Source organism: Seriola dumerili, unplaced genomic scaffold (assembly GCF_002260705.1).
Source record: "Seriola dumerili isolate Sdu_G_001 unplaced genomic scaffold, Sdu_1.0 BDQW01000538.1, whole genome shotgun sequence".
Lineage (NCBI taxonomy): Eukaryota > Metazoa > Chordata > Actinopteri > Carangiformes > Carangidae > Seriola > Seriola dumerili.
This window is the reverse complement of record NW_019174793.1, coordinates 1,801,882-1,825,536: the sequence shown is the minus strand read 5'-3', so window position 1 is coordinate 1,825,536 and position 23,655 is coordinate 1,801,882. Positions and strand designations below refer to the sequence as shown.

General features: G+C 43.2%; 1 protein-coding gene across 1 annotated transcript; it reads left to right on the top strand.

Annotated features, from left to right (window-relative positions):
- The first annotated feature begins 2,287 nt into the window (after positions 1 to 2,287).
- LOC111235836 (metal transporter CNNM1-like) lies at positions 2,288 to 18,795 on the top strand. Its single transcript, XM_022764402.1, has 10 exons — positions 2,288 to 3,728; positions 11,272 to 11,415; positions 11,520 to 11,660; positions 12,465 to 12,634; positions 12,788 to 12,878; positions 15,140 to 15,285; positions 15,547 to 15,826; positions 17,229 to 17,333; positions 17,725 to 17,829; positions 18,666 to 18,795. The coding sequence occupies exons 1-10, from the start codon at positions 2,288 to 2,290 to the stop codon at positions 18,743 to 18,745; spliced, it is 2,703 nt and encodes a 900-aa protein (XP_022620123.1). The 3' UTR covers positions 18,746 to 18,795.
- The last annotated feature ends 4,860 nt before the right edge of the window (positions 18,796 to 23,655 follow it).

Below are 23,655 nucleotides of genomic sequence, written 5' to 3'. Positions count from 1 at the left end.
TAATTAAAAAAATATACCATGTTCAGATTCTGCTCGTCGACGCAACACATGAATTTTAGGACAGAAATAATCATTTCAACAACAACAGGCAAGAGAGCACTAAAGGGAAACCCACAAGAGGAATAAAAACTGGAAACAAATAGATTATACAGAAAGATAGAAACTAAAAAAAAAGATTGAAAAATCAGCTAATGCTACAGAGGTGATGTTGGTTAAATTAGTTTATTATTAACAGCGACAGGTTTATGGTTAGTCTGTGGTGTAATGTGATTTTCCTTCACAGACTCTGATAGCCTTTACACTACTGCCACCATGTGGGCAAACGTTTAATTGCATTAATCATCCATCATTAAACATCCTGGTTTTCTGCAGTTTTGTGATTTTAAATTTGTTTTAATTGATAAAAATGAGACATAAAGTACCGGTGTTGGATTTAATCATCACACTGTTTTATATAATCTCCTACAGTTGCTCATCTGGGCTGAAATCTGGTGACTGTGAATGTGTCGCCTCCCTTTTTCCATCCTTACAGGACGTGGTACTAAAGTATGTGGATTCCCCTGCACATACTTTTCTCTACTATTGGTATTAAGGTGTTCTTTGTGGTTTGGGGTCGTTCTTTTATTTCCACTTCAGGGGAATCTTAATACTAAGGCATACAACGAAACCTAAGACAATAGTATCAACAGTGAACACAAACAACGCCACCAGGAAAATGGTTTTCCTAGACTGGTCTGCACCGACCTAAATCCCATCCAGCACCTTTGGGATGATCCGGAACGCTGCCCACGACCCCAGAACTCATCACCCGCCGTCAGCGTTGGACTTTTCGTGGATGAGTGGGAGCACATCACCTGAAGCCGGGTTCAACGTCTGGTGGGAGGCCTGAAACCAGAAGAGTGGAGACTGTTATAGCAGCAGATTAATGCCCAAGAGTTTAGAAACACAGTGCATGATTTGTGGCAGTAAATCTTTCTGTAGATTGAAGGCAGCAAAGGAGGGAAACGGTAAAAGATGAAGAGTATAATCACACCTGAAAGTTGAGTCACAATAACACCTTAACTAAGACTGTGAGACGAGAAAAAAAAAGACTAAACACAGTAGAAGAATCACATGCGGTTATCACAGCAGATGTTCCAATATCTTACAGTTTCTACAGGTCACTAAATTACACTCGTGGCTGCTGGTTATTGCTGGACCTGATGGCCGCAGGTTTGCCGTGTGGTACTTTGCTAAAAACACCACGAATCACAAAACTAAAAGAAAGTTAAGGTCTTGCAATTTGATTTTGACACAGCGACCATCTTCAGGCCGGGGTCTCGAGATCAGCTTTCATACTGAAACACAGTCAAAAAAACGAATAAATAAAACAGCATAAAACACCTTGGTTTTGGGTTGCCATTTATAAAAAAGTTTGGATGACGTTCACTGTTTCCACTTAATGAGTCTAAATGCTGGAAATCCCTGAACAAATTCTCAAAAGCTAAAAATATCTGCACTTATTTTAACAACTAGCTCATTGTGATTAAAGAGTTTTTACAATAATTTTTAAAGCCCGCAGTTGTAGATGTTGAGAAGTTATTAATAAATAAATCTAGCTCTACAGCTCATTTCCTGAGGGTAAGTGGTCAAAACAGTCCGTCGGAGGGGGGTATCTCTGAACTCTGCCCAACCTGGCAACCCAGAAGGTGTCTTTGTTATTTACTTAAACCTGATCCACCTACAGTTTTGAAGCACCTCTAATAACAACAGTGAGGAGACCAGAAAAACCAGTAAACTGTAATTTACTTAAGGAATACTGAAGCTAGATGGCACTAGATTTCAATAAATGATACAAGGCACAATTAGGTAACTGGGAAGGCTTTAATTAGTGTCACCACTACACCATTTATCAGTCTATTCAAGGATTATAATCAGAGTAATACCATTACTACTCCTGGTTCACGATCAAGTCACTTTTCTCTCTATTTAAAGGCGCAGACTCGTGTTAAAGTGACAGTTTATGGCAGGTACAGTTCATCACCAAGTCCTTACAAATACTGCACATGATAAACTGGGGCACTACTGCTGTATTACAGTCATTCTCATGTAGTGAGCTCGAGGCTATTATTAGAAAAGTTACGTCACCGCACAGTGGAGGGCGCATCTCTCCCTGGGTACAGCAGAACATCACAATCACCGGCGGTAAAGGAGAAGTGCTGGTCCCTCCTTTTCCCACATGGACCGGAACCACGCAGCACCACGTGACCCGCGAGCCCTGGACTGACTGAGCATCTCACACCGCATCATGGCTGCGGAGGATGCGGCCGCGCGGTACCGATCCGGAGCCTCGCTCCTCCGCGGGGCTCCGCTCTCTCCGTCCCGCCTGCTGCTGCTCTGCCTGTACGCCTGCACCCTGCTCCCCGCCCCGGCGCTCGGTTTGCTCGGCTTTCGGCCGGAGGAGACCGGGGCGGAGCTGTCCGTGGAGGACGGGGTGCTGAAAGCTACCGAGGGGACCCGCTTCATGCTGCGGGTTTACTACTCCACCTCCCCGCAGAGGCTCAACCGCACCGCGGCGACCCGGGCCAACAACGCCGCGCCCTGGATCGCCTTCATCGAGGAGCCAACTCCCGGGCGAGAGGGACAAGTTCACCCGAAGCGGAACATGTGCATGGACAAGAACGCCAGGACGTCCGACATCGAGGTTTTAGGGTCTTTCAAGTCTGCTTCCAGCCAGAACTCGGTGCTGGTGGAGCTGCTGGCCAAGGACCTGCGGAGGGGGGAGAAGATCAAATATTACTCCATGTGCGCCTTCGACGGATCCAAATGGGAACACTACCGGACCCGGGATTTCTGGGTTGCCGTGGTGGAGCGCTCGGCTGTCCCGGAGCTCTGGCTGCAGGTTCTGGTCTCAGTCCTGCTGCTCGGGCTGTCCGCTTTGTTCAGCGGACTGAACCTGAGCCTGCTGGCGCTGGACCCGGTGGAGCTGCAGGTCCTGCAGAACAGCGGCACCGACAAGGAGCAGAATTACGCGCGGAAAATCGAGTCAGTGCGTCGGCACGGTAACTACGTCCTGTGCACTTTACTGCTGGGGAACGCGATCATTAACGCCTCGCTCGCCGTGTGGATGTGTCAGATCCTGGGCATGACCTGGCTCTCCACGGTCATCTGCGCCTTCGGCATCTTCTTCATCGGGGAGATCCTTCCGCACTCGGTGGCGTCGCGGCACGGCCTGGCCATCGCCTCCAAAACCATCTGGGTGACGCGGCTGCTGATGGTGCTCTCCTTCCCCATCTCCTACCCCATCAGCAAACTGCTGGACCTCATCCTCAACCAGGAGATCTCCAACTTTTACACCAGAGAGAAACTCCTGGAGATGCTGCGCGTCACCGACCCGTACCACGACCTGGTCAAAGAGGAGCTCAACATCATCCAGGGAGCGCTGGAGCTGCGCACCAAAACCGTGGAGGACGTCCTGACGCCGCTGACCGACTGCTTCATGCTGGCCTCGGACGTGGTGCTGGACTTTAACACCATGTCGGAGATCATGCAGAGCGGCTACACGAGGATACCGGTGTTTGAGAACGAGCGCTCCAACATCGTGGACATCCTGTTCGTCAAGGACCTGGCGTTCGTGGACCCGGACGACTGCACCCCGCTGAAGACCATCACCCAGTTCTACAAACACCCGCTGCACTGCGTCTTCAACGACACCAAGCTGGACGCCATGCTGGAGGAGTTCAAGAAAGGTGAGGAGGGCGGGTGCTGTTTATCCGCGTGTCTGAGGCACAGAGGAGTCACTGCAGGGTTATGGTCAGGTTTATCTGGGGTCAGATAAAGTGCAGTATTACATCACGGCCACTCTAAAAGAACATTTTTGTTATATCAGAAAAACATAAAACACATAAAAACCTCTTCACCAGCCGAATAATATTTGTTCTAATAATGACAATATGACTCATTCCCTCACTCTCACACTCCAACAAAAACTTTTCTCTGCACTCTACAGACATGTTTCTGGTACTTTCATCTGCTCCAGTTTATAATGTGAGCGGGTGCAGCGGCGCAGTGTGTTGCTGGAGGACATTTAAAGGAAATGAGGGGTACATCTGCAGCTGTGAGTTTTGGCATCGTGCTGGAAAAAGGAAAGGGAAACGTAGCCACTTAGAATCTGGCATCTGATGTGCGGCTAGCGGTAGCCATGGCAACTTGTTGGTCTCAGGTGCCTCCCTGAGCAGGTGAGGGTGGAGAACCCCCCCGATGATGTGAGGTCATAGGTCAATCCAAACCCAGATTCTCTGATCAGCCTGAAGGTGCTTCCCAGGTGTGCTCACCAAGACCATAAAGGCCAGGTAATCAGTGCTACTTTTTGCGGCGGTTTCATTTCGTTTGCCAGTTGAACTTAAAAGTTTTTCAAGAATCTGTCCTTTTTTATTTTAAGATTCATTTTCAGACCATTGGGAGAGAAAAACATCACCATATTTGCTCAGACATTGATCCAAGTTTGTCAGTCTGAGCATCATTTGTTGTGTTTTTTTGGGCAGGTCTGCTCAGTACAGTAAACATCTATCACTGGCTCCGTGCTGCACAAACACAAAACCAGACATCACATTCAGAGATTCTTATTCCTGAAATCTTCAAGTCTGGGAAACTGGTTTGAGTGGCTGGACTGACTGGACAAATCAAATCAAGACAGCTGAGCAGGATACTTAAACCTCTGTCTGCTTCAATGAGGCTGCTCAGTATTTAACAGTGAGACTCTGTGTTACTCAGTGAGTGTGTGTGTGTGTGTGTGAGCTGGAAAAGCTCACACACACACACTCACTCTGGACAACGCTTCCCTGCATCGATAAAGAGTGAAACCCCAGTCTGCAGAGCCGCTGCAGCAGAGCAGTCTTTCCTCCTGTATGCAGTCCGCTGGCGTTCCTGCTTTATTGTAGAATTTAAGATGGGTGGGGTGCTCGCTGACCAATCACAGCCCTCCCAGCTCGCTCAGGGACCCTGCACAGTCAGCACTTTTTTTTTTTTCTGCTGGGCTTGTGGTGACGACAGGAAGAGACGGAGGTAAACAGAGAAGGACACCATGACCGAGACAAGTGACAGCTTATTTATTTACATTTTAGCTTATTTTGTAAGGACAGGGTGAAGATCTGTGATCACCAACACGTCATATTTTAACTTGACAACTGTTGATGTTTTAATAAAACATTGACATAGCTTTAAAAAGCTTTTTAAACTCAAGGGTGGAAGGATTTACCCGTAAGATATGAGTTTTATCTTCAGTGTGATCTTTATACTGCTGCTGACTATAAAGGGGCTCTGTGTGTGTGTGTGTGTGTGTGTGTGTGTGTGTGTGTGTGTGTGTGTGTGTGTGTGTGTGTGTGTGTGTGTATATGAAGCCAGATGCCGATGAACTGATGAACACAGACATGATTCCTGTGTGAGTGTGCCACAGAGAGATTTGGATGATAATCCACACACACCAGAGGATTATAAACAAGTCTCTCCCTCAGTCTCTCTCTCTCTCTCTCTCTCTCTCTCTCTCTCTGTGTAACAACCATTTCAGGCACTGCAGCAGAGAGATGCACACTCCCTCCCTCATCTCAATGAGACCTCTGCAGCAGCTGGTGCAGCCACAGAAACAAAAACAAAAAAAAAAAAAAAAGAAACACAAAATTGTACAAACAGCTGCACAGTGTCAAGGCAGTAACTGTATTTCATCTTCCACCTTCACCCTGTAGCACAAAAGCTAACGAGCCCGCTAACTAGTTGGCCACCTCAGATTATATTCAGGTTGTGTTAACAGTGAATTTGTAAATATCAAACTTCACAACACGTAGATTTAAAGATCACGTCTGGATCCTGAGCAGTGGTGAAGACATGGACACACCCTGAATGAAAATGAAACCTGCTCCACCGTCCCCATCACCTAATCAACATGACCTCACAATTTAACAGTCTATTCCAGCTGTTAGAAAATAGCCCGCTCCTCCTCGCCTCTAACACTGCTGCTGCTGCTGCTTCATTGCAGCATCCACCTGCATACTTTGACTCCAGGCTCCCGAGGGAGATATCTGCTATCACGCCCCCCCCCCCGTCTCTGTGCTCACAGTAAGTGTGTCTGCTGGGAATAATGAGGCCAGAGCCAAGACACCAGACCGAGACTCTGCTGCGGTGCTGTGAATAAGCTTTCCACTGCGAGCTGCAGGCAAAGGCAGTAAATGAGGAAGATAAGTGACAGGAGGGGAAGTTACTTTTAACCACAACCCTGTCAGCTTGGTTTGGGTCATTTGCAAGTGCAGTGACATTCAGACATCATGGTTAAACCTGCTACATCTGGTCCACTATTACTGAAAGAGCTCATTAGCTGCAGTGGAAGATACTGTAAAAGGTCTGTTGGATAGAAGACAATAACAGAAAGAAAAACATATCTTCGCCAAAAGTTGGTATAACAATGATTTCCCCACATTTAAAAAGACACCAGAGAGATCAGAGAGTCTGCTGAATGCTAAGCAGTATGGGATTCTTTGGCTTGAATGCTAAGCAGTACGTCTGGCACAGTGAAACCGGCCAAGTAACACCTTCCCCGCTGTGAACCACAGCAACAGTAGCTTGCTGGTGCGGGGAACCTTTTGGGTGCCAGGAGAGTCCTGTTTAGACAGATGGGAAGCTGAACGATGAAACGTTACACACAAATCTGCGTCCCCTCTGCCAGAAACTGGAGAGAGACTTTCAACACAACGAGGAGCCAAAACACACACTACAAGAACAGCAATGGGTTTAAAATGAAGATGATAAATGTCTCCTGCACAGACCTGTTTTGTGGTTACACTTTAAAACCACATTGAAAATCAGTGGTGAGACCTCAGACTTTCTGTCCGTCACATAACAACATACTGATTTAATCCAAAGGTTCTTTATTTAGTCAATTTCTCCATTGACAGGAATTAATTTCTGGAAAATATACACCTCACTACGCTTCGTCCTCTCCCTCTCCATCCTCTCCTCTCTCTTTGTCCTTGTCACTGTCCAGTCTCCCAGGAGGCAGAGTATAAAATATTCAGTGTGCTGTACTTTCACAGTTTGTCTCCCAGCCATCTGCTCTCTGTGTTCATGCTACTGTTTGTTTTTGTTTTTTTGTTCTTTTACACATTTCAGCTGATCAGCTCTTATCCTTCAAACACAAGCAGGTGAAAAATTGTGTAATTTACAGTATATGTCAACATCCATCCGTCCTCACAATCCTTCATAACCAAAGACATCGATAAAACCAACACAATGTTAAAAAAAATACTGCACTGTTATTGCACAGAGTATCAGAATATTCCTCATGTGGATGTAGACACTGCTATGACGTGCTCTGTGCCCATGTAATGTTCCACTATTGCAGTGGTTTAAAATCATAATGGCCGATGGGACTGATGAGATCTTATAACGGAAGGAAAAAGAAGGAAAACGCTTGATATTCAAAGAGAAGGATGTGAGATGGATCATTTATTATCTTGTCTGAGCACGGACTTCTCGTGTATAACCGGAGGAGAATGGTGCTCTTCCCTCCTAATAATCCTCAGTACAAGACGAATAAGACTTAGACCGGAGCTGCTCTGACAGGTAACCACACCATGCTCAAATTCAGAACATCATTAAACTCTAAGACCGACTGACAAAACAAAAACATCATCAGAATCATCAAAAGCTAACGCTCTCTGGTGATTTGTTTGGATGTGATTGCTGTTAACCTGCCTGTTGAACCTGTAATGACACTTGATAAAGTGAATTCACTGAGATCAGCCTCCCACTCCTCTGAAGGCCATACGTTTACAGGTCTTGTCGACTGAAAGCGCCGGCTCCGGACATGAGATACGGAGAAACAAAGGCTGCATTGCTTCGAGGGAACACTGTATCAAGTAGCCTTTCTTTCTAACGAAGCTCATGCAACACGTCAAATACTATTTACGTATTTGTGATCGTGACTCACAATTAAAAAAATGACCTGAGACCGTCTCTCCTCTGGCCGGAAACATGGTGACGTGAACGGGAATCATGACCTCAAAAAGAAATGCTAAATTTGTGTTTATCGAGATGGTCGAGCCACGGTTCAGGAATTAGCTTCAGTATTTAATAAACACTCCTTCTATCCCGACAAGTTTTAAATGTCATAAGCTAACAGCTGTCTCTCTGCCAGTAGTTCTAAAGGTTGATGCTAGTTACCATGCTAATTTATGAGTACAGAAGTGGCTTTTAGGCTAATGAAAGCACATTTTTTAAAGCTAACATGACTTTTATCTCACACTGTCAACACTTTATATATTTTATAAGTATAAGCATCTTACCTGTGTGCTGCAGCGAGGTAACTCCTCCTGCAGGAACAGCACAGGTGCAGCTGATTAATCATGGCTGTGCTCCGGCTGTGTGTGTGTGTGTGTGCAGGTTCTCGGGTCCTTGTGTTGTGGATGCTGGCTCACAGCCTGGCTGCTGGGACACTTGTATGGACCTGGGCCATCGTTAATGTTACTAATTACACCTCCGCTTTGAATGAGTTGCTCGGCGGCACGCCATGGAGTTAGGTCACTGTCTGGGGCCTGTAAAAGACAAACAGGTGCACAAACACAGGAATTTGATTAATATCAATGATTATGAAGAACAAATTTGACCATTTCTAAACAGTTGTTGTATAGGACTCCTGTATGTGTTGCTTGTTTAATGTCAGACGCTGTTTTTCCGCATTGCTGCCCTCACCAGATTTACAGGCATATTTATGGGTTGTATATAAACCACTTGGAGACACATCTGATGGGCAGCACATTACAGGATTCACAGTTTTTAAAGCTGTAACAGTGTGCCATCCACATTGAATGGGATGCTGTAGATTCACCCTGGTGTCTAATTTAATTTCAGGTTTGTGATGCTTCTAAACTGAAGAAAAATTTTTAAAAAACTGAAATCTGGGCTTGACTACCCTCCCACCATTCAAAGATGAATGAGCACAGATTACATTATTCCTGTGAGAAATTCAATTAAAGGAAAAGTGACGTTATCTACTGTCTGGCAGTAAAAGACCAATTTACATAATTCACAAGTGAGAAAAGAGCAACCTCTGCTTCCAGAAATAGAATCCCAGTTACTTCAGATTTCACTGAGAATTATTCATCTACAAAACTAAAATGAAATCACAAGTTATTATATAGTAATCGGAGACAGATTATCTGGAAGATTGCAAAAGTTGAAGACTTGGCTTGAGTTTATGACCTTTATCACGTGTCGTCCATGAATCCCAATATTCTCCTTAGATTCATCAGTTTCCTCTCAACGTAGCAACACATTTTGGCCGTGTAGTGATAAAATTAACTGAACTTTAGTTTATTTATTTGTAATTTTATCCTACAAAATTGTGCACGGGTTGTCCACTTTCATCTTTTTGACGTAATAATAAGAATAGTAATTATTTTTATTTATTAAAACTGGAACCGAAAAAAATGGAGAAAACTTCTGAACAGTAGTGCACATCTTTGCACATATACATAGTGTATGTGCACATACACACAAAGATATAAGCTCATGTTGCAGCTGTTAAAAGTGGAATCAGGTTTAAATATTAAATTCCATACATGCATCTTATAAAAGGCTCTTAACTCTGACACAAGGTTCAAAACAGAGAGGGAGAGAGTGAACAGCACATTAGCTGTAAACGTTCTGTCCTCTCCCTGAATTGGTCTGTTCTGTATGTAAGGCTGACCCACTTAGCTGAATGCATCTCTGCCAGAATTTTGTGTGTGTGTGTGTGTGTGTGTGTGTGTGTGTGTGTGTGTGTGTGTGTGTGTGTGTGTGTGTGGTAGCATTTGGCAGGCACAGAGTGTAGAAGCAGAGAGAGAATCTGAGAGAGGAAGCCGACTTGGAGCCAGAGGAGGACTGAACGCTACAAACAAGGATTCCCTATGTTTTCTGTCAGTGTGTATATTTGTGTGTGTGTCTGTGTGTGCACATGTACACATTTTTCTGACCATAAAGTTGTGAATTATGCAGTGGCTGGATAGTTAGCCAGTAACACACACGCTGGCCTCAGGACAAACACACACACACCCGTTGCCTGCTTGTTCCTTCTTCTTTGTTTACACATCAAGCCACCATGAATTAAATAAAACATTAATCCCATCTAACATCAGGTCGGTCTGTGTACTGACTGCTCTGTTTTGTTTAATTCTCTTCTTCTGTAAAATGTGCTTACTTTTTGATTATTAATTATTCTGTTATCTTTGGAAAGACCCCAAGACTTCACCACCAGAAACACACACACACACACACACACACACACACACACACACACACACACACACACACACACTCCTGGAGGTAAACAGAGCAGAAGAACTGCAGACTCTGGATACATCAGCTGAGTGTATTTATATGATGGATTGTGTTTTTGCATCCAGAGGCTGTGTGTGTTTTGTACCCCCCCCCCCCCCGCTGTTACACCCACTCCACTGGGCTCCTGCTGTCGCTCCGCTTACTGAACATCAGACTGCACAGCTCCACTCCCACTCAGTGTGCAAGAGGACTCTGAGTCGTTGCACCAATCACAAACCCACACATACTGTACACACACACACACACACAACTGCTCTATGTGTGCATGTGTGCTGGGTTTCTGCATCTGTATTATGCTTTATATTCAAGTGTGTGTGTGTGTGTGTGTGTTCTGTGTTTCTTCTGGCTGCAAGACAAATCCCTCCCCCCAGGGATCATGAAGTAAAGCTGAAGTTAAAAAGTTGAAGTTAATAAATAATAATAATAAATAAACTGTAGGCCTGGCAGCTTTTTAAAGTGAAAGAAACTGCTTCCTGAACTGCAGAAGCTTGTGACCACAAGCCTGGACCCTGGTCTGGGTCCAGGCCTGGCTGGAAAAGCCCAGAAGGATAAAGTGAATAAGTAGTGAGCAAAAACATTTCCTCAGTGGCGTTAAGGTTGAGACTGAAATGTACTTTGTGACACAACTTATCTGCCTAGTTTCATGTTGTGTTGACAAATAATGTATACAATCTCTTCACATAATGTTCAGACCATCAAAAATTTGATTATCTTGTCAGAGTGCTCATTACGAGGTTTTTTAATTTAATTTTTTATTTTCATTATTTACAATTCACTCTTTATATATTTTTCATAACTTTTCTTCCCTCTGCATTATAGAGTTTTTATAGTTACTGATGTTTTACTGGCGTTTAAAGTGTCTTGCTCTATAAAGTGTTGGTTTGGTTGGTTCTGGTCTAAACGTGATCCTGATTCTGTTACATCCAGGAAAGTCGCACCTTGCCATCGTGCAGCGGGTGAACAACGAGGGTGAAGGAGACCCTTTCTACGAGGTGATGGGCATCGTCACCCTGGAGGACGTCATCGAGGAAATCATCAAGTCAGAGATCCTGGATGAGACTGACCTCTACAGTATGTATGCACACACATGATCCAACACATACACACTTCCCTCTGTCAAAGTGTTTGGGACAGTGAACTGAAAACGCTCATTTTATGTGCGTCTGTCCTGTCAGCTGATAACCGCACAAAGCGGCGTGTCTCTCACCATGAGCGGAAGCAGCAGGACTTCTCCATCTTCAAACTGTCAGAGAACGAGATGAAGGTGAAGATTTCCCCTCAGCTTCTCCTTGCAACGCACCGCTTCCTCTCCACAGGTAACAGCCAATCACCTTGCGTCTTCTCATAGCTCTACACTTAGGAGAGAGGAGGAAGATCACACAAATTGAGAATATTTTCTCCACTGTTCCTTTACATGAGGTCAATAGTTTAAATTAAACTAAGGCTTAAGCCCAGAGTTTAATGTGATTATACTTACAGGGTCAAAACTCCATCCCAAGGCAAAGCTGAAGCATCCTCACAACTCTCCTGGAAACCTCGAGGTGGTTCAGTTTACATCCCACAAGACCTGAAAAAAAAAAAAAAAAAACATTTCATGCTTCACATCTCTTGCAGTTTTAGGGATCAACATTATTTTCAACCCTTTGCAATGTGTCTGAGTTTTTTTTTAACCTTCATCTGGCTTTTAAAATAAACATTCTTACCTCAAATTATGAATTTTTAATCCAACGTTTGGGCTTCATTGCATTTGACATTCCACAAAACGCTCTACTTTCAGGACAGGGTTATATTTAGGTTTATAGCTCATAGCTATAGTTTATAGTTGGGGTACAGACAATGGATGTACAATGGAGGTCCACCCAAGAAAGAGAACCAGATAGAGCTAAACAGAAACAGCGCAAACTGACTTGATTATTAACACAACATTAATTATTTTCAAACTTCCTTGAATAAAGAAAAAATATTCAGCAAAAGGGACGAGGTTGCATCCTGATCACGAGCATTGTTAATATGAATATACTCAGCAAATGGGACAACTGGGAGGGAAAATCCTCCTGATTGAGATACAGTATAAGAATATTTTGTCTCTCCATCTCCTTCTCCTCTCCTCCCTCCATCAGAGGTGGAGCCCTTCAAACCGGCTCACATCTCGGAGAAGATCCTGTTGAGACTTATCAAACACCCCAGCGTGGTTCAGGATCTCAAGTTTGATGAGAAGAACAAGCGAGCGCCGCAGCACTTCTTGTTCCAACGCAACAAACCGGTGGACTACTTCATCCTGGTGCTGCAGGTATCTGCTTTTAACTTTTACCTGAGCAACAATTATCAATGGACATGATGACAATACAGAAAGTACAACGAAAAAACTACTTGTTATCTTGTCCTAAATGGAGGCTGGTCAGCTCACATAGGGTTTCTCTGTTCCTCTGGTTTGTTTCTTTAGGGTCGAGTTGAGGTGGAGTTTGGTAAGGAAGCGCTGAAGTTTGAGAATGGAGCGTTCTCCTACTTTGGGGTACCTGCCATCATGCCAACAGGTGCAAACACACACCTATACACCATACTTGCGTGCTTATGTCTGATTGCTGATTTTAAGGTTCTGTAACAGCCACTAGAGGTCGCATTAGACCACCAGCACCTCGGACCAAAACAAATGCTTCGTCGGCCACACCTCCGGCCTTCCTTCGGCCACAACTCCCCTCTCCCCTCTCTTCCCGTCCTCAGCCAGCAAGGTGTAACGAAACCCAGTGAAAACGACCACTAAACACATAGCAAGACGTACTGCTGACTTTAGTTACCTTGTGTACACAAGAGGCAACAAAAACAATCCAGACACAACCATTAGCCCCTGCTAGCATTGCTGTGATATGCAATTCTGACAGTTAGCTAGCTAGCGATAGCATCATTAGCCGAACAAAATCATAATAGGGGAAACGGCAGGTTAGCTAGCGAAGCTAATGTTGGCTACTGTAGCAGGTCAACAGTATGTAGCAATCAAGTTACTTACACATGGAGAAGAAGAAAAAGCCACTTCTGAGTCAAGCTGGAGCCTTTCATCCGCTCTCCATCTTGGTAAAGCCAGACCAGAATTGGCTCCACAGTCGGAGTGGGACAGTTATTCAGCCTTGGACTTATCCACCGGGACCGGGCCACGCGAATTCCGCTGAAGAAGCCGGATGTAGCCGGTAAACAAACTCTATGGATGTTCTGACGACCCACCGGCCGACCAAGATTTGTGCTGGTAGTCCCCATGACCGTCAGTCTGTTCTCTGGCCGGATGCCTTTTTAGCTGTAAAACAAACTCTTCCTTGGAGGAAGTTCAAGGTGGTAGTTTTCACCTGGACACTACACACTTCACTCGGCCATACATGGGAAGACGCTCTGTTTATATACGTGATGGTGAGGGGAAACAAACAGAGACACATTCAGGTGAGGAGGGCGACTTCATTCTCCGCTCAGGACGCCATTACTACACTTGAAAATGAACGTTATACTTTCTTGTGTGTGCCCCCTGTGACGTGCGACAAACTGTAATTACTCTGCCATTTGGCGCCAAAGAAGGGTCGGCTTTCCTCGGTCGCCGGTTTGGAAATACGTTGGTGGTCCCTCCCCTTCCGCTACGTCACAAGATGGCGACCGTTCCAGCGTTCCACACTCAACTTTTCAATAGTGCATCATCCGGGTACCTATAGTACATTTAATGTTTATAGTTTGTCAGTTAAAGAGTACACAGCATATCTTTACATAGAAAATACTTGTTTGCAGCGACATTATTGTTTAAAATCTCGTTTACAGGTGAAAAGGTGATCTTAATTTTGCCCCCAAATGAACATGATGTCACAAAAATGCCCTTATTTGTAAAACTTATAGTGGATATACAAACTAACACCCAAACACAGAAACTCAAAATCATGTCAACATCACCATTTATAAATTTCAAGTTAATTTTACACACAGATACATAAGAGATGTATTTAAATAATTTCAATAAAAATAAAAATCAGAAAAACAAAAGACAAAGAATCTACAGTACTGAAGGCCATGAGTGTGGCAGTTGTTTGTTTTTTTTGGGGGGGGGTTGCAAATGTGCACTTATAGAGTGAAAACACTCACCAGCAGCACTCACATTCTTCAGTCGTTGCATTTAAATTGCTCTGAACTTATTCAAATGTGTGAACACTTCCAAGTCATTTAACTGCCAAACACCTGAATGCAGCATTCATCAAGTGAAGAGCCTCAAATGAATGAAAGCTTTCAGCTATGACAGCTGAGCCAATCACATGTTAAGGAGGGAAAAATGAAGCAGCACGCCTGAGCCCACTCATGACTTAAAGCTATAATATATAATTTTTCCACATTAAAATGTCTGAAAACGACTAGACCTGTTACATATTTTTACGAGTTGTGCACTTATATAATTCCAAATGTTTCCAGCAATTTTCAAACATAGAGAAATACATGATTTTAATCATGGCAACGGTCTGTTTCAGTTGGTCATCCCCTTGTGTTGGCTAGATGCGGTCAAAATTGACTTTTTATTTAGTTTGAAGCTACATTCTTATACACTTTTTAGGAGAGAAGGCCTCTGGTTAAAACCTCCTGAATGACTGACACTGAAGGACTCCACACCGAGAGAAACCGACTGCAATCATGGCAACAACTCCCATGATCCCACGCTACTTCTTTTGATATAGTTTTGATTTTAATGCTGTGTATTTAACTGTCAACGCCAGCTTTGGTCTGTCCCGGTGAACATGGATGTTTCATAAAGTACTTCCGCTCTCTGCCTCCCCTGCAGTCCACAGATCCCCCTCTCGCAGCAGTGGCTTGGACCGCTCTGAGTCCATGCTGTACGGAGGGAGCATGGGGCAGCTGAACGGAGCGGGGAACGTCTACCTGCCAGATTACTCTGTCAGACAGCTCACACACCTTCAGATCATCAAGGTAACACCTCGGCAGTTTGGGGCTTTTCTTTGCTCGGTTTATTTGTGGATTTCATTAGGAGCTCAGTAAAGGGTGGAAATGCTTTAAATATAAAGTTGAAACTACAAAGAGAAGTCAATGAAAACATGATTATCTCCTGGAAAGAGGAGGAAGGCTTCACTGATATTTGGCCATTACTGAATAAAATATCTTAAAGTTGGTATTTTGGCCTGAGGAAAGCTGTGTGTTAATAATAATACCCACAATGCTGCTGTGTGTCAGATAACCCGCAGCCACTACCAGAACGCTGTAACGGCCACCAGGATGGACAGCTCTCCTCAGACCCCCGATGCAGACGCTCGTCCCACAGAAGGCAACACCCCGACCCCGGAGCCCCCGACAACAGAGCATGCCGCCACGCTGATGCCCCCGCCACACACCACCGCCACCCTCATGCCTCCGCCCAGGGAGCCCGGGCGGCCCAGCTCAGCGAGAACCCACGGACAGCAGTCCAGCGTCCCACACAGCACCTCCCTGCTGAACGAGAAGAACCGCATCGTCCGTAAGTATCCTCGCGCCCAGAGACAGACGGTGGCTGGTGAATCCAATAAAAAAAAAAAAAAAAAAAAAAAAGAGAGAGCTGAACAGGAAATGACAATCGTGGAGCAGGTCAGACCGAGGTCAGTGAGAGATGATTCGAGCCGTCAGAGGCAGACAAACAAAGCTGCTCCTTCAAATTAGTTTTTTTTTTTCCTGAATCCATTAGGGTGCAATATTCAGGATGAATAGAGTTCAATAACCCCAAGCAGCTCACACTGGAGAAACGTTTTCAGAAGAGAGACCGACAGAGATGATGAGAAAACATAAAGACAAGACAGAAGCTACATCTCTGTGACTTTGTTAGTTCTGATGAGAAACTGTGAGTTATTAGTGTCAGATTACCTCTATGATTTATGGGTAAGAGCTAGTTTTCTGGAAGAACATACATGTATTATATATTGTATAGAAACAGCATGGATGAAAATAGTAAAGGATTATTATCTCATTATTTTAATGTAAAATGTTTCGCTCCCAAATGAAAATGTTTGTTTGAAATCAAAATGTTTTAAATAATACCAACAACCTGATTGGTTGTGTGGTGAGAGGGCAGCTCACATAGCATATTTCAAGTGCAGATTAAATTTTATTGTCACCACTTAACTACAAATGCAAAGTTTCCCCAAGAGTATTTCAAAAAGAATTCCAGTTTTTTATTACAGTAACTTTATGCTGATGCTTATGATCGTGCTGATGCATCACAGCTGTCGGTGATGTGTCTTTAAATGCACCACTGGAAGAGCAAACACAATGAGATTACAATGTGTTTAAATATTAACGTTCCACTAGAGTTGAATTACTTTGGACAAAGTGGTCTGCAAAGTGGAGACTACCTGTATGTGTGCAGACTTATTGATTCTTGCATGGACTAACGTTTTACTTTAGGAAAGAGCTGAACAGGTGGAAAACAGGACATTTAAAAAAAGTCACATGCAAACATACCTGAGAACCACCTGAACGGACGGACACCATGTCAGCACATTCTGACGGAATATAAATATAATTATGACTCTGATGTATTCAGTCAATGGACCTACTGTTCGTGGAGTCACATAGGTCAAGAGCCGTTGCTGTAATGATGCCACGTAGGTGTACAGTTCAAACTCAGGTTAAAGTTGTGTGTAAGCATTTAATTATTTCATCGTTATTTTTACTGTATTTGCCCTTTTTTGTCCGATAGTTCACTTTTTAAGCTCGGTACGGTCAGTCTTAATGTCTAGGGACGCTTTTTGGTGATTTGTTGTTCAAAATCCCTCATAATCCATGTGTGGGAGACATTATTTTAAAAATGTGGACTAACCCTAAATAAACAGGACTCACGTTTGTGTGTGTGTGTGTGTGTGTGTGTGTGTGTGTGTGTGTTTCAGGGAGTAAATCTGACGGCCAGAAGAGTCCCAGCGACTCAGTGTTTCTCAGGATGGACGAGATCCCGTACATCAGAGAGGACAGATCTGAGACTGACACACACACTGGTACGACGTGTGGCTCCATTAGCGTATCAGCATGACATCTGTCTGGTCACACAGACCGTCACAAATAATCCACTACATGTGGCGATAATAGTTAGAAATTCTGTGGGTGACACGTGGTAACACTTTATTTTGAAAGAACAGATGAACCGGGTGGTTAGCATGAGCATAGGAAGTTTTCAACAGCATCATTTTCCAAATAAAGCAATTTCATTTTCACATTGAACTTTCCACAAGTTCCTAAAAGTTGTTTGTCTTTAGTTTCATCTTGTGGACAGAGACTTGGAGTCATACAGGACTTTAATCTGTCCCCCAACAGAGGCTAAAGCTGTTCATCATTGACGGGGTCATGACTAGGTCTCTCTCTCTCTCTCTCTCTCTCCCTCTCTCTCAGACATGGCCTCTGTTCCCATAGAAACGGACACGTCTCCTTTCATCAGCAGCCTGTCGCTGAGCGGCTCAGAGGACACACTGGGCAAGAAACTCCTGCTCAAACTCAGTCAGTCCCACACTCACACACACATACACACATGCACGCGCGCGCACACACACACACACACACACACACACACACACACACACAAAACCCACTTATTCACCAACCTTTTCTATACTCTCTCTCTCTTTCTCTCGTTCCCTGCTTGGCTCTGATTCACATGCAAACTGAGCTGCATACTCACAATACACACTCTCACAATCACAGCTTCCCTTCCAGAACCATTTAAACTTACATTTGTGTTTTGGGCTTTCCTACTTTGTATTCTCGTGTTGCTTCTTAAAGGACATTTCTAGTGTTTTTCTTTACTCTATGGATGTATACATTACCGCAGAGCAACATGCAAAGCTTAGCACCTGAGCCAAAGTAAATGTAGAGGTGAACGTATTTCCTGCTTGCCACTGATTTCTGTTTGTTTCAGTATGGTAAGAAAAACACAGAGAGTTACACATGGGTGTATGTTGGGTTTCACTATAGGCGGGGACACAATGAAGTAAGGGGTTCTTCAACCAACAAACAAAAACCAAAAAAAAAATATATGTATTTTCTACATTTGCATACATTTATACAGATTCACTGTTTAGAGATATTTTATCAAATCAATCAAACTGAAACCGTAAAATTGATAAAAGAAGTATTTTAAAAAGAGATGGGAACATGTTACATATATGTTGTAGTTAACTGCATAATGATGTATTTCCAGTGCAATGTGCCGGCTAATCAAACCAGTCCACGATTCCCAATCTGCACTGGTTGAGTGTTGAGTGCAAAGTTAGCAAGAGAATAAAACCCAGACTGAAAAATGACAATGAACATGTTGACATGTTTTGTCTCCTCAGGCCACAAGAAGAGGAAAAAGTCTCGCGAAGGGGAGAAAACACCAGAGGACATTTCAGAACAGCCGCTGGTTAAAACCTAGCAGGGTGTGCGTGTGTTTGAAACGGACCTGAACACTCCATCATCCGATGGCTCTTTAAGTTGTTTTGTAAAGACCGTGTGGTCGGTGAACTACAACTATCAGAGTTTTATCTGAGAAAACACACACACACACACACACACAGGAGATTATAAGGCTGCAGCTTTGGTGATACTCATCGTTGAAACTGCAGCCTCTCATCTCGACACGTTTTTCATGCTGATGCTCGTATATAAAGGAATGACAGCGAATGTAAAAGATTTGTAGAAAAACATTTTTATACACTGTATACCCTCCTCACATGTGAGCACTTCTCCAATGGAGCTAAAGGAAACGACGGTGCACAGGAAAACGGATGGAAGACACCAAAGATGTTGCTGTTTTGTACACACTTGCTCCAAAATGCACAGGAGGAATCTCAACGAAACAGAAGTTTAACTAGTTGCTTTGCGTTTGGGCTTTTACTTTGAAATGTTGCCTGTTTAATGCTTGTTAGATCTATAGCCTAATAATTATAACATAACAGTGTAGAAACATTTTTTTTTTTTTTTACCTTTTATTTATCTTCAAACAAGTATTTTCTTCACTTTCCAAATTGCAGATGGACACGCACACTTCTCAACGAAGTATCCCATAATGCCATAAGTATATGGTGTAGCGGTTTTGGAATTAGAGGTTCGACCATCACATATCAGTGTAATGTCGGTTCTCTCTTTACTTTTGGATATTTAGCACTTCATAACAGTTTGTGATCAGAGCCGTCGGTCTCCTGTTTGTGTATTTTCCTCCACTGATTAATGCTTTTCTTGTTTCCAGTTGTCAAATGTGGGCTGCAGACGCATTAAAGGAACAGTTCAACATGTTGTGAGGTAGTCTATGCTTATTCGCTTTCTTGCTGAGAGTCAGGTGAGAAGATCGGTACTGCACGCGCGTCTGTGAGCTCAAACCAAGAGGTCATTAGCCTAGCTTAGCGTAAACAAGTATGCTTACAAGTTTACCATTTCAAATAGCTTGGCCAAGAATATTACTGAGCTACAGTAATTTCAGGTTTTAAAACAGTAACGGCATGTACATGTTATTCTGTTTTGCTTGTTTGAAGTGCGGATGAAGTCTTTACGCTGAGTCTGGTCAACGCAAGAGCATCTGTCCTCATCTACTTCATGGCAAAAAAGCAAATGAATGTCCAACTATCATTTGACTTATTTCCCAGATAGCAAAGTAAAAACATACACCCGGGCCCTCGGACCAATTCTGGCCCACATCTGGGCAGATTCCGGCTGTTATCCTCTGGTATTGGCTGACAGCTGAAAGATTTTGGTCCAGATGTGGAAGTAGCATCTGACATGTCATGCTGTGTGTGTGTGTGTGTGTGTGGGCCAGATCCGGGCCGTGGAACCGGGTGTATACTGAGCCAGAAGAAAACAAGCGTGTGGCTCGGGTACGGGTCTGATTTATTATCTGGGTTGCTATGTGACCAGATGTGTCTCTGCCGGTTGCTTAGATCAGCTGATCTTCAAAGCGTTTAAATTTGCTTTTCATTTGCAAAATGATGCCCCATGTTAGTGTCCAGATGTCACAACTTATGACTGTATGGAACCGATTTTCCATCTGGTTAAAGGATGAGACTGGATTTGTATGGTGCTGTTTCTTTTTTTCCCTTTGCTTTGAGGTGAAAGTCATCGCCCCTTTATTGTTCTTGAAACGTCTCCTGCTGACTGGCCTTCTTGTTTGTTATCTGAGCCTTTTATTTTGAAGATATGTGATCTGAATTGTATTTTATGCCTCGTAAAAATTTAATTTCTTTTGTTTTCCTTTTCTGTTTCGGAGAATATCTGACATGGATACACGGTACATTTAGAAATCTGGGGATTGGGCTTTCAGTTCAGATTCATTCATCACACAAGTCTTTAAATAATCATCACCTGAGCTGAGCCTTTTTTTTCTTTTTTTATCAGAGCCATCTCAATTATTTATGAATCTCATTCCTTCTGCCTTTTCTTTATCGGAGGTGAAATGAAACTGAGCTTCTGACTGCAGGGACTGTACATTATAAACATATTATTGGGTTTATGAAGTCAGCACCTTTCACAATATCTGAATGTGATACTCAAACCTCCACATGGCCCAACTTCACTCCACAGCGTCTGCAGCGGTTTCCAAACTCAATATATCAACACGTCAGTGTGAATATGAGATAATGTGCAAGTTTGACGTCGTTAGCTCACATGCAGCTTCTCTGTTCAGCATTAAAAAGATTAAACCAGTAGTTTCCAGCCATTTTAGCTTCTTACAAAAAGTGTGTGTTCAAGGAGTTCAGATTTTCTGATTTTCTGTTTTGTTTTATTTTTTGATGGAAGTAGCAGCTTCCCTCTGCTGTCTGTCCCTGTGCTAAGCTAGGCTTCCTAGTGAGGCAGTCTAGGTCTGCTATAGTTAGCTCTGTGTTAGCCTAGCTTAGAATGAGTACTGAAGGTAAAATGAAACCGTAGTCAAGCGCCATCAAAAGAAGAAACAAAAAACAACACAAACGTAAGTTTTAAAGTTAATGGCTAGTTATTTAAATGATGAATTAATGGAAATGAAGGGAAATGGGATCAGTTGGTCTGTCAGGCTACACTGCTAGCTAAGCTAAGAACTTGTAAATCTGTTATTTTAGCTGCTACTTCCATCAAAAAAAAAAAAAACAGAAAATCAGAACTCTAACCCTGAACACATAGCCTACTGTTTATTATGTAAGACGCTAAAAAGGTTGAAAACCAGCGGTTCAATCTTTTAAAGGCTGAGCAGAGACGTGTCTGTGAGCTTGCTATGTCAAACTTTAAGGAGAGATCAATAGAAAGTATATAAGAATGTTTTTTGAGGTTAACAACACGGAAAGATTTTGCCGATTAGACCTCGCTGTGATGCATCTGGTTAATAAGCATTAGACCAATAAAGACAGGAGATAAGTAGAATCCAGTGGAGTCTGGATGCTGGTTATGATTGAGTAAAGATGGAACTTTTTCAGCTGAAACATCTGGATCGACCTGCAGGATGAGGCAGGGATGGGGAGGTGGTGGGTTGCACAGACGTGGGACTGAATGAGGGAAGGCTGACTGGCTCCAGGAAAGTGGGCAGGAAGATAATACGCCAGAAATGAAGTGGGAAGGGGCGTCGTGTAGCGTAGTGGTTTAAGCAGGCGCCCCATGTGTAGAGGCTACAGTCCTCGCTGCAGTCGGCCCCGGTTCGAATCCCGCATCGGACGGCCCTTCACTGCATGTCATTCCCCCTCTCTCTGCCTCCCCGTTTCCTGTCACTCTCCACTGTGCTGTCCATTAAAGGCATAAAAGCCCAAAAAATATACTTTAAAAAAAGAAATGAAGTGGGAAAAAGAAAGTGATGAACTAGGAGGAAATGGAAAAGCAGGAAGTCCCAATCAAAAGGAAACGTGACGGACAAAGATCGTCCTTATTGAACTTTCACAAAAGCACATATTTCTTAGACATCTCTCCTTTTTTTTTTACCATCTTAAAACATATTGCAAGAATTTGAGACGAAGATTTTATCCAACATCACTAATTATTCTCTGCAGTACATACTTTCATTGCTGCCCCCTGGTGGCGTGGAGTTGAACACGCACATACAGGTCACTGGGGTGGAAACGTCTTGCTGTGCAAACTAAGCCTGAGCTGCAGAGTTCCTCCAGCATGACACAATGCCAACAAATCCTCCTCAGAAGTCCCTGCACTTCAGACCGGGGAGGGAGGTCTTTACCAAGCTTGTCTGTTTGTTCTTTGGTTTTTGACCGCCGCCCACTTTTTTGTATAAAAGCAATATTGAAAACACTTAAAGCAATGTTATTGACGTGAATGACCCTGCAGAATGTAGATGACAATGAACATGTTGTTATTAGTAACATCTGTGCTTTCCCCGCTACGATTAGTCGAAACTCATTGTCCAGTAAGAGACATTTTGACGAGCCAGTGGTCTGAATGAAAATATGTTTTTTATAAGTTTTATATAAGTGGATGTTATCGTTTTGGGATCCCTACTTGGAAATCAAAGTGTAGCTATTTGGATGTCACAGCATTGACTTATTTTAACATTGAAGAAGTTGTGTTGCTTTCTAACTACTTAAAGCACTCCCTGCATGCAGACTGCAGCCTAAAGCAAACAGCTGACAGGAGTTTTGTTTTCTGGAGGTTTTATATTTTACGCAAGTTCAAATTTGATCTTGTAAATGTTTTCAAAATAGAAAAAAAAGACATTAGAGTTACATCACTGGAACTCTGGTGTTTCATATTCAGCTGTTAAGGTTTGACTTGTGTCTGATCATTTGTCGGGTTCATGAAATATGATAACCTGTGCAAACGTGCGATGCTGCAGGTGTTGTGTCGAAGTCTGTTTCGCCTCACCTTCACCTGAACGTGACCTTATCCTAACCCTAATCACAGGGGAAGACACGTGTCGATGGGGAAACAGACTCTGACACAACACCGTCGCAGGACAAGACTTTTTTTCCCAGTTCATATAATCTGGCTGAAAGTCATGAGCATTTTTTTTAAAGATCCAATCATCACTGAAGCGTATGTCATGAAAGAGAGCCAATAAAAATAAACTGATATTGTCATACTGATATTTAAGATGTGTTGATTGATTAATGACATTAACTTGGTAACATAAAAGAAAACATTCACCCTGATTCATGTTTATCTCTTACTGTAAAAGTCTCTCTGTACTTCCATGATCTTTTACATTTAACATTTGTTTGTTTATTAGAATAATAATACACATCTAAAGCCAGATTAGTTATCTTTACAAAACGATAAAAACAAACGGAAGAAATCACCATGGTAACTGATGCTGAACTCCTAACCTGAGGCCTGTACCACAAAGCAGGATTTGAGTTTACTGAGGTAACGCCAGGTTCAACTCAT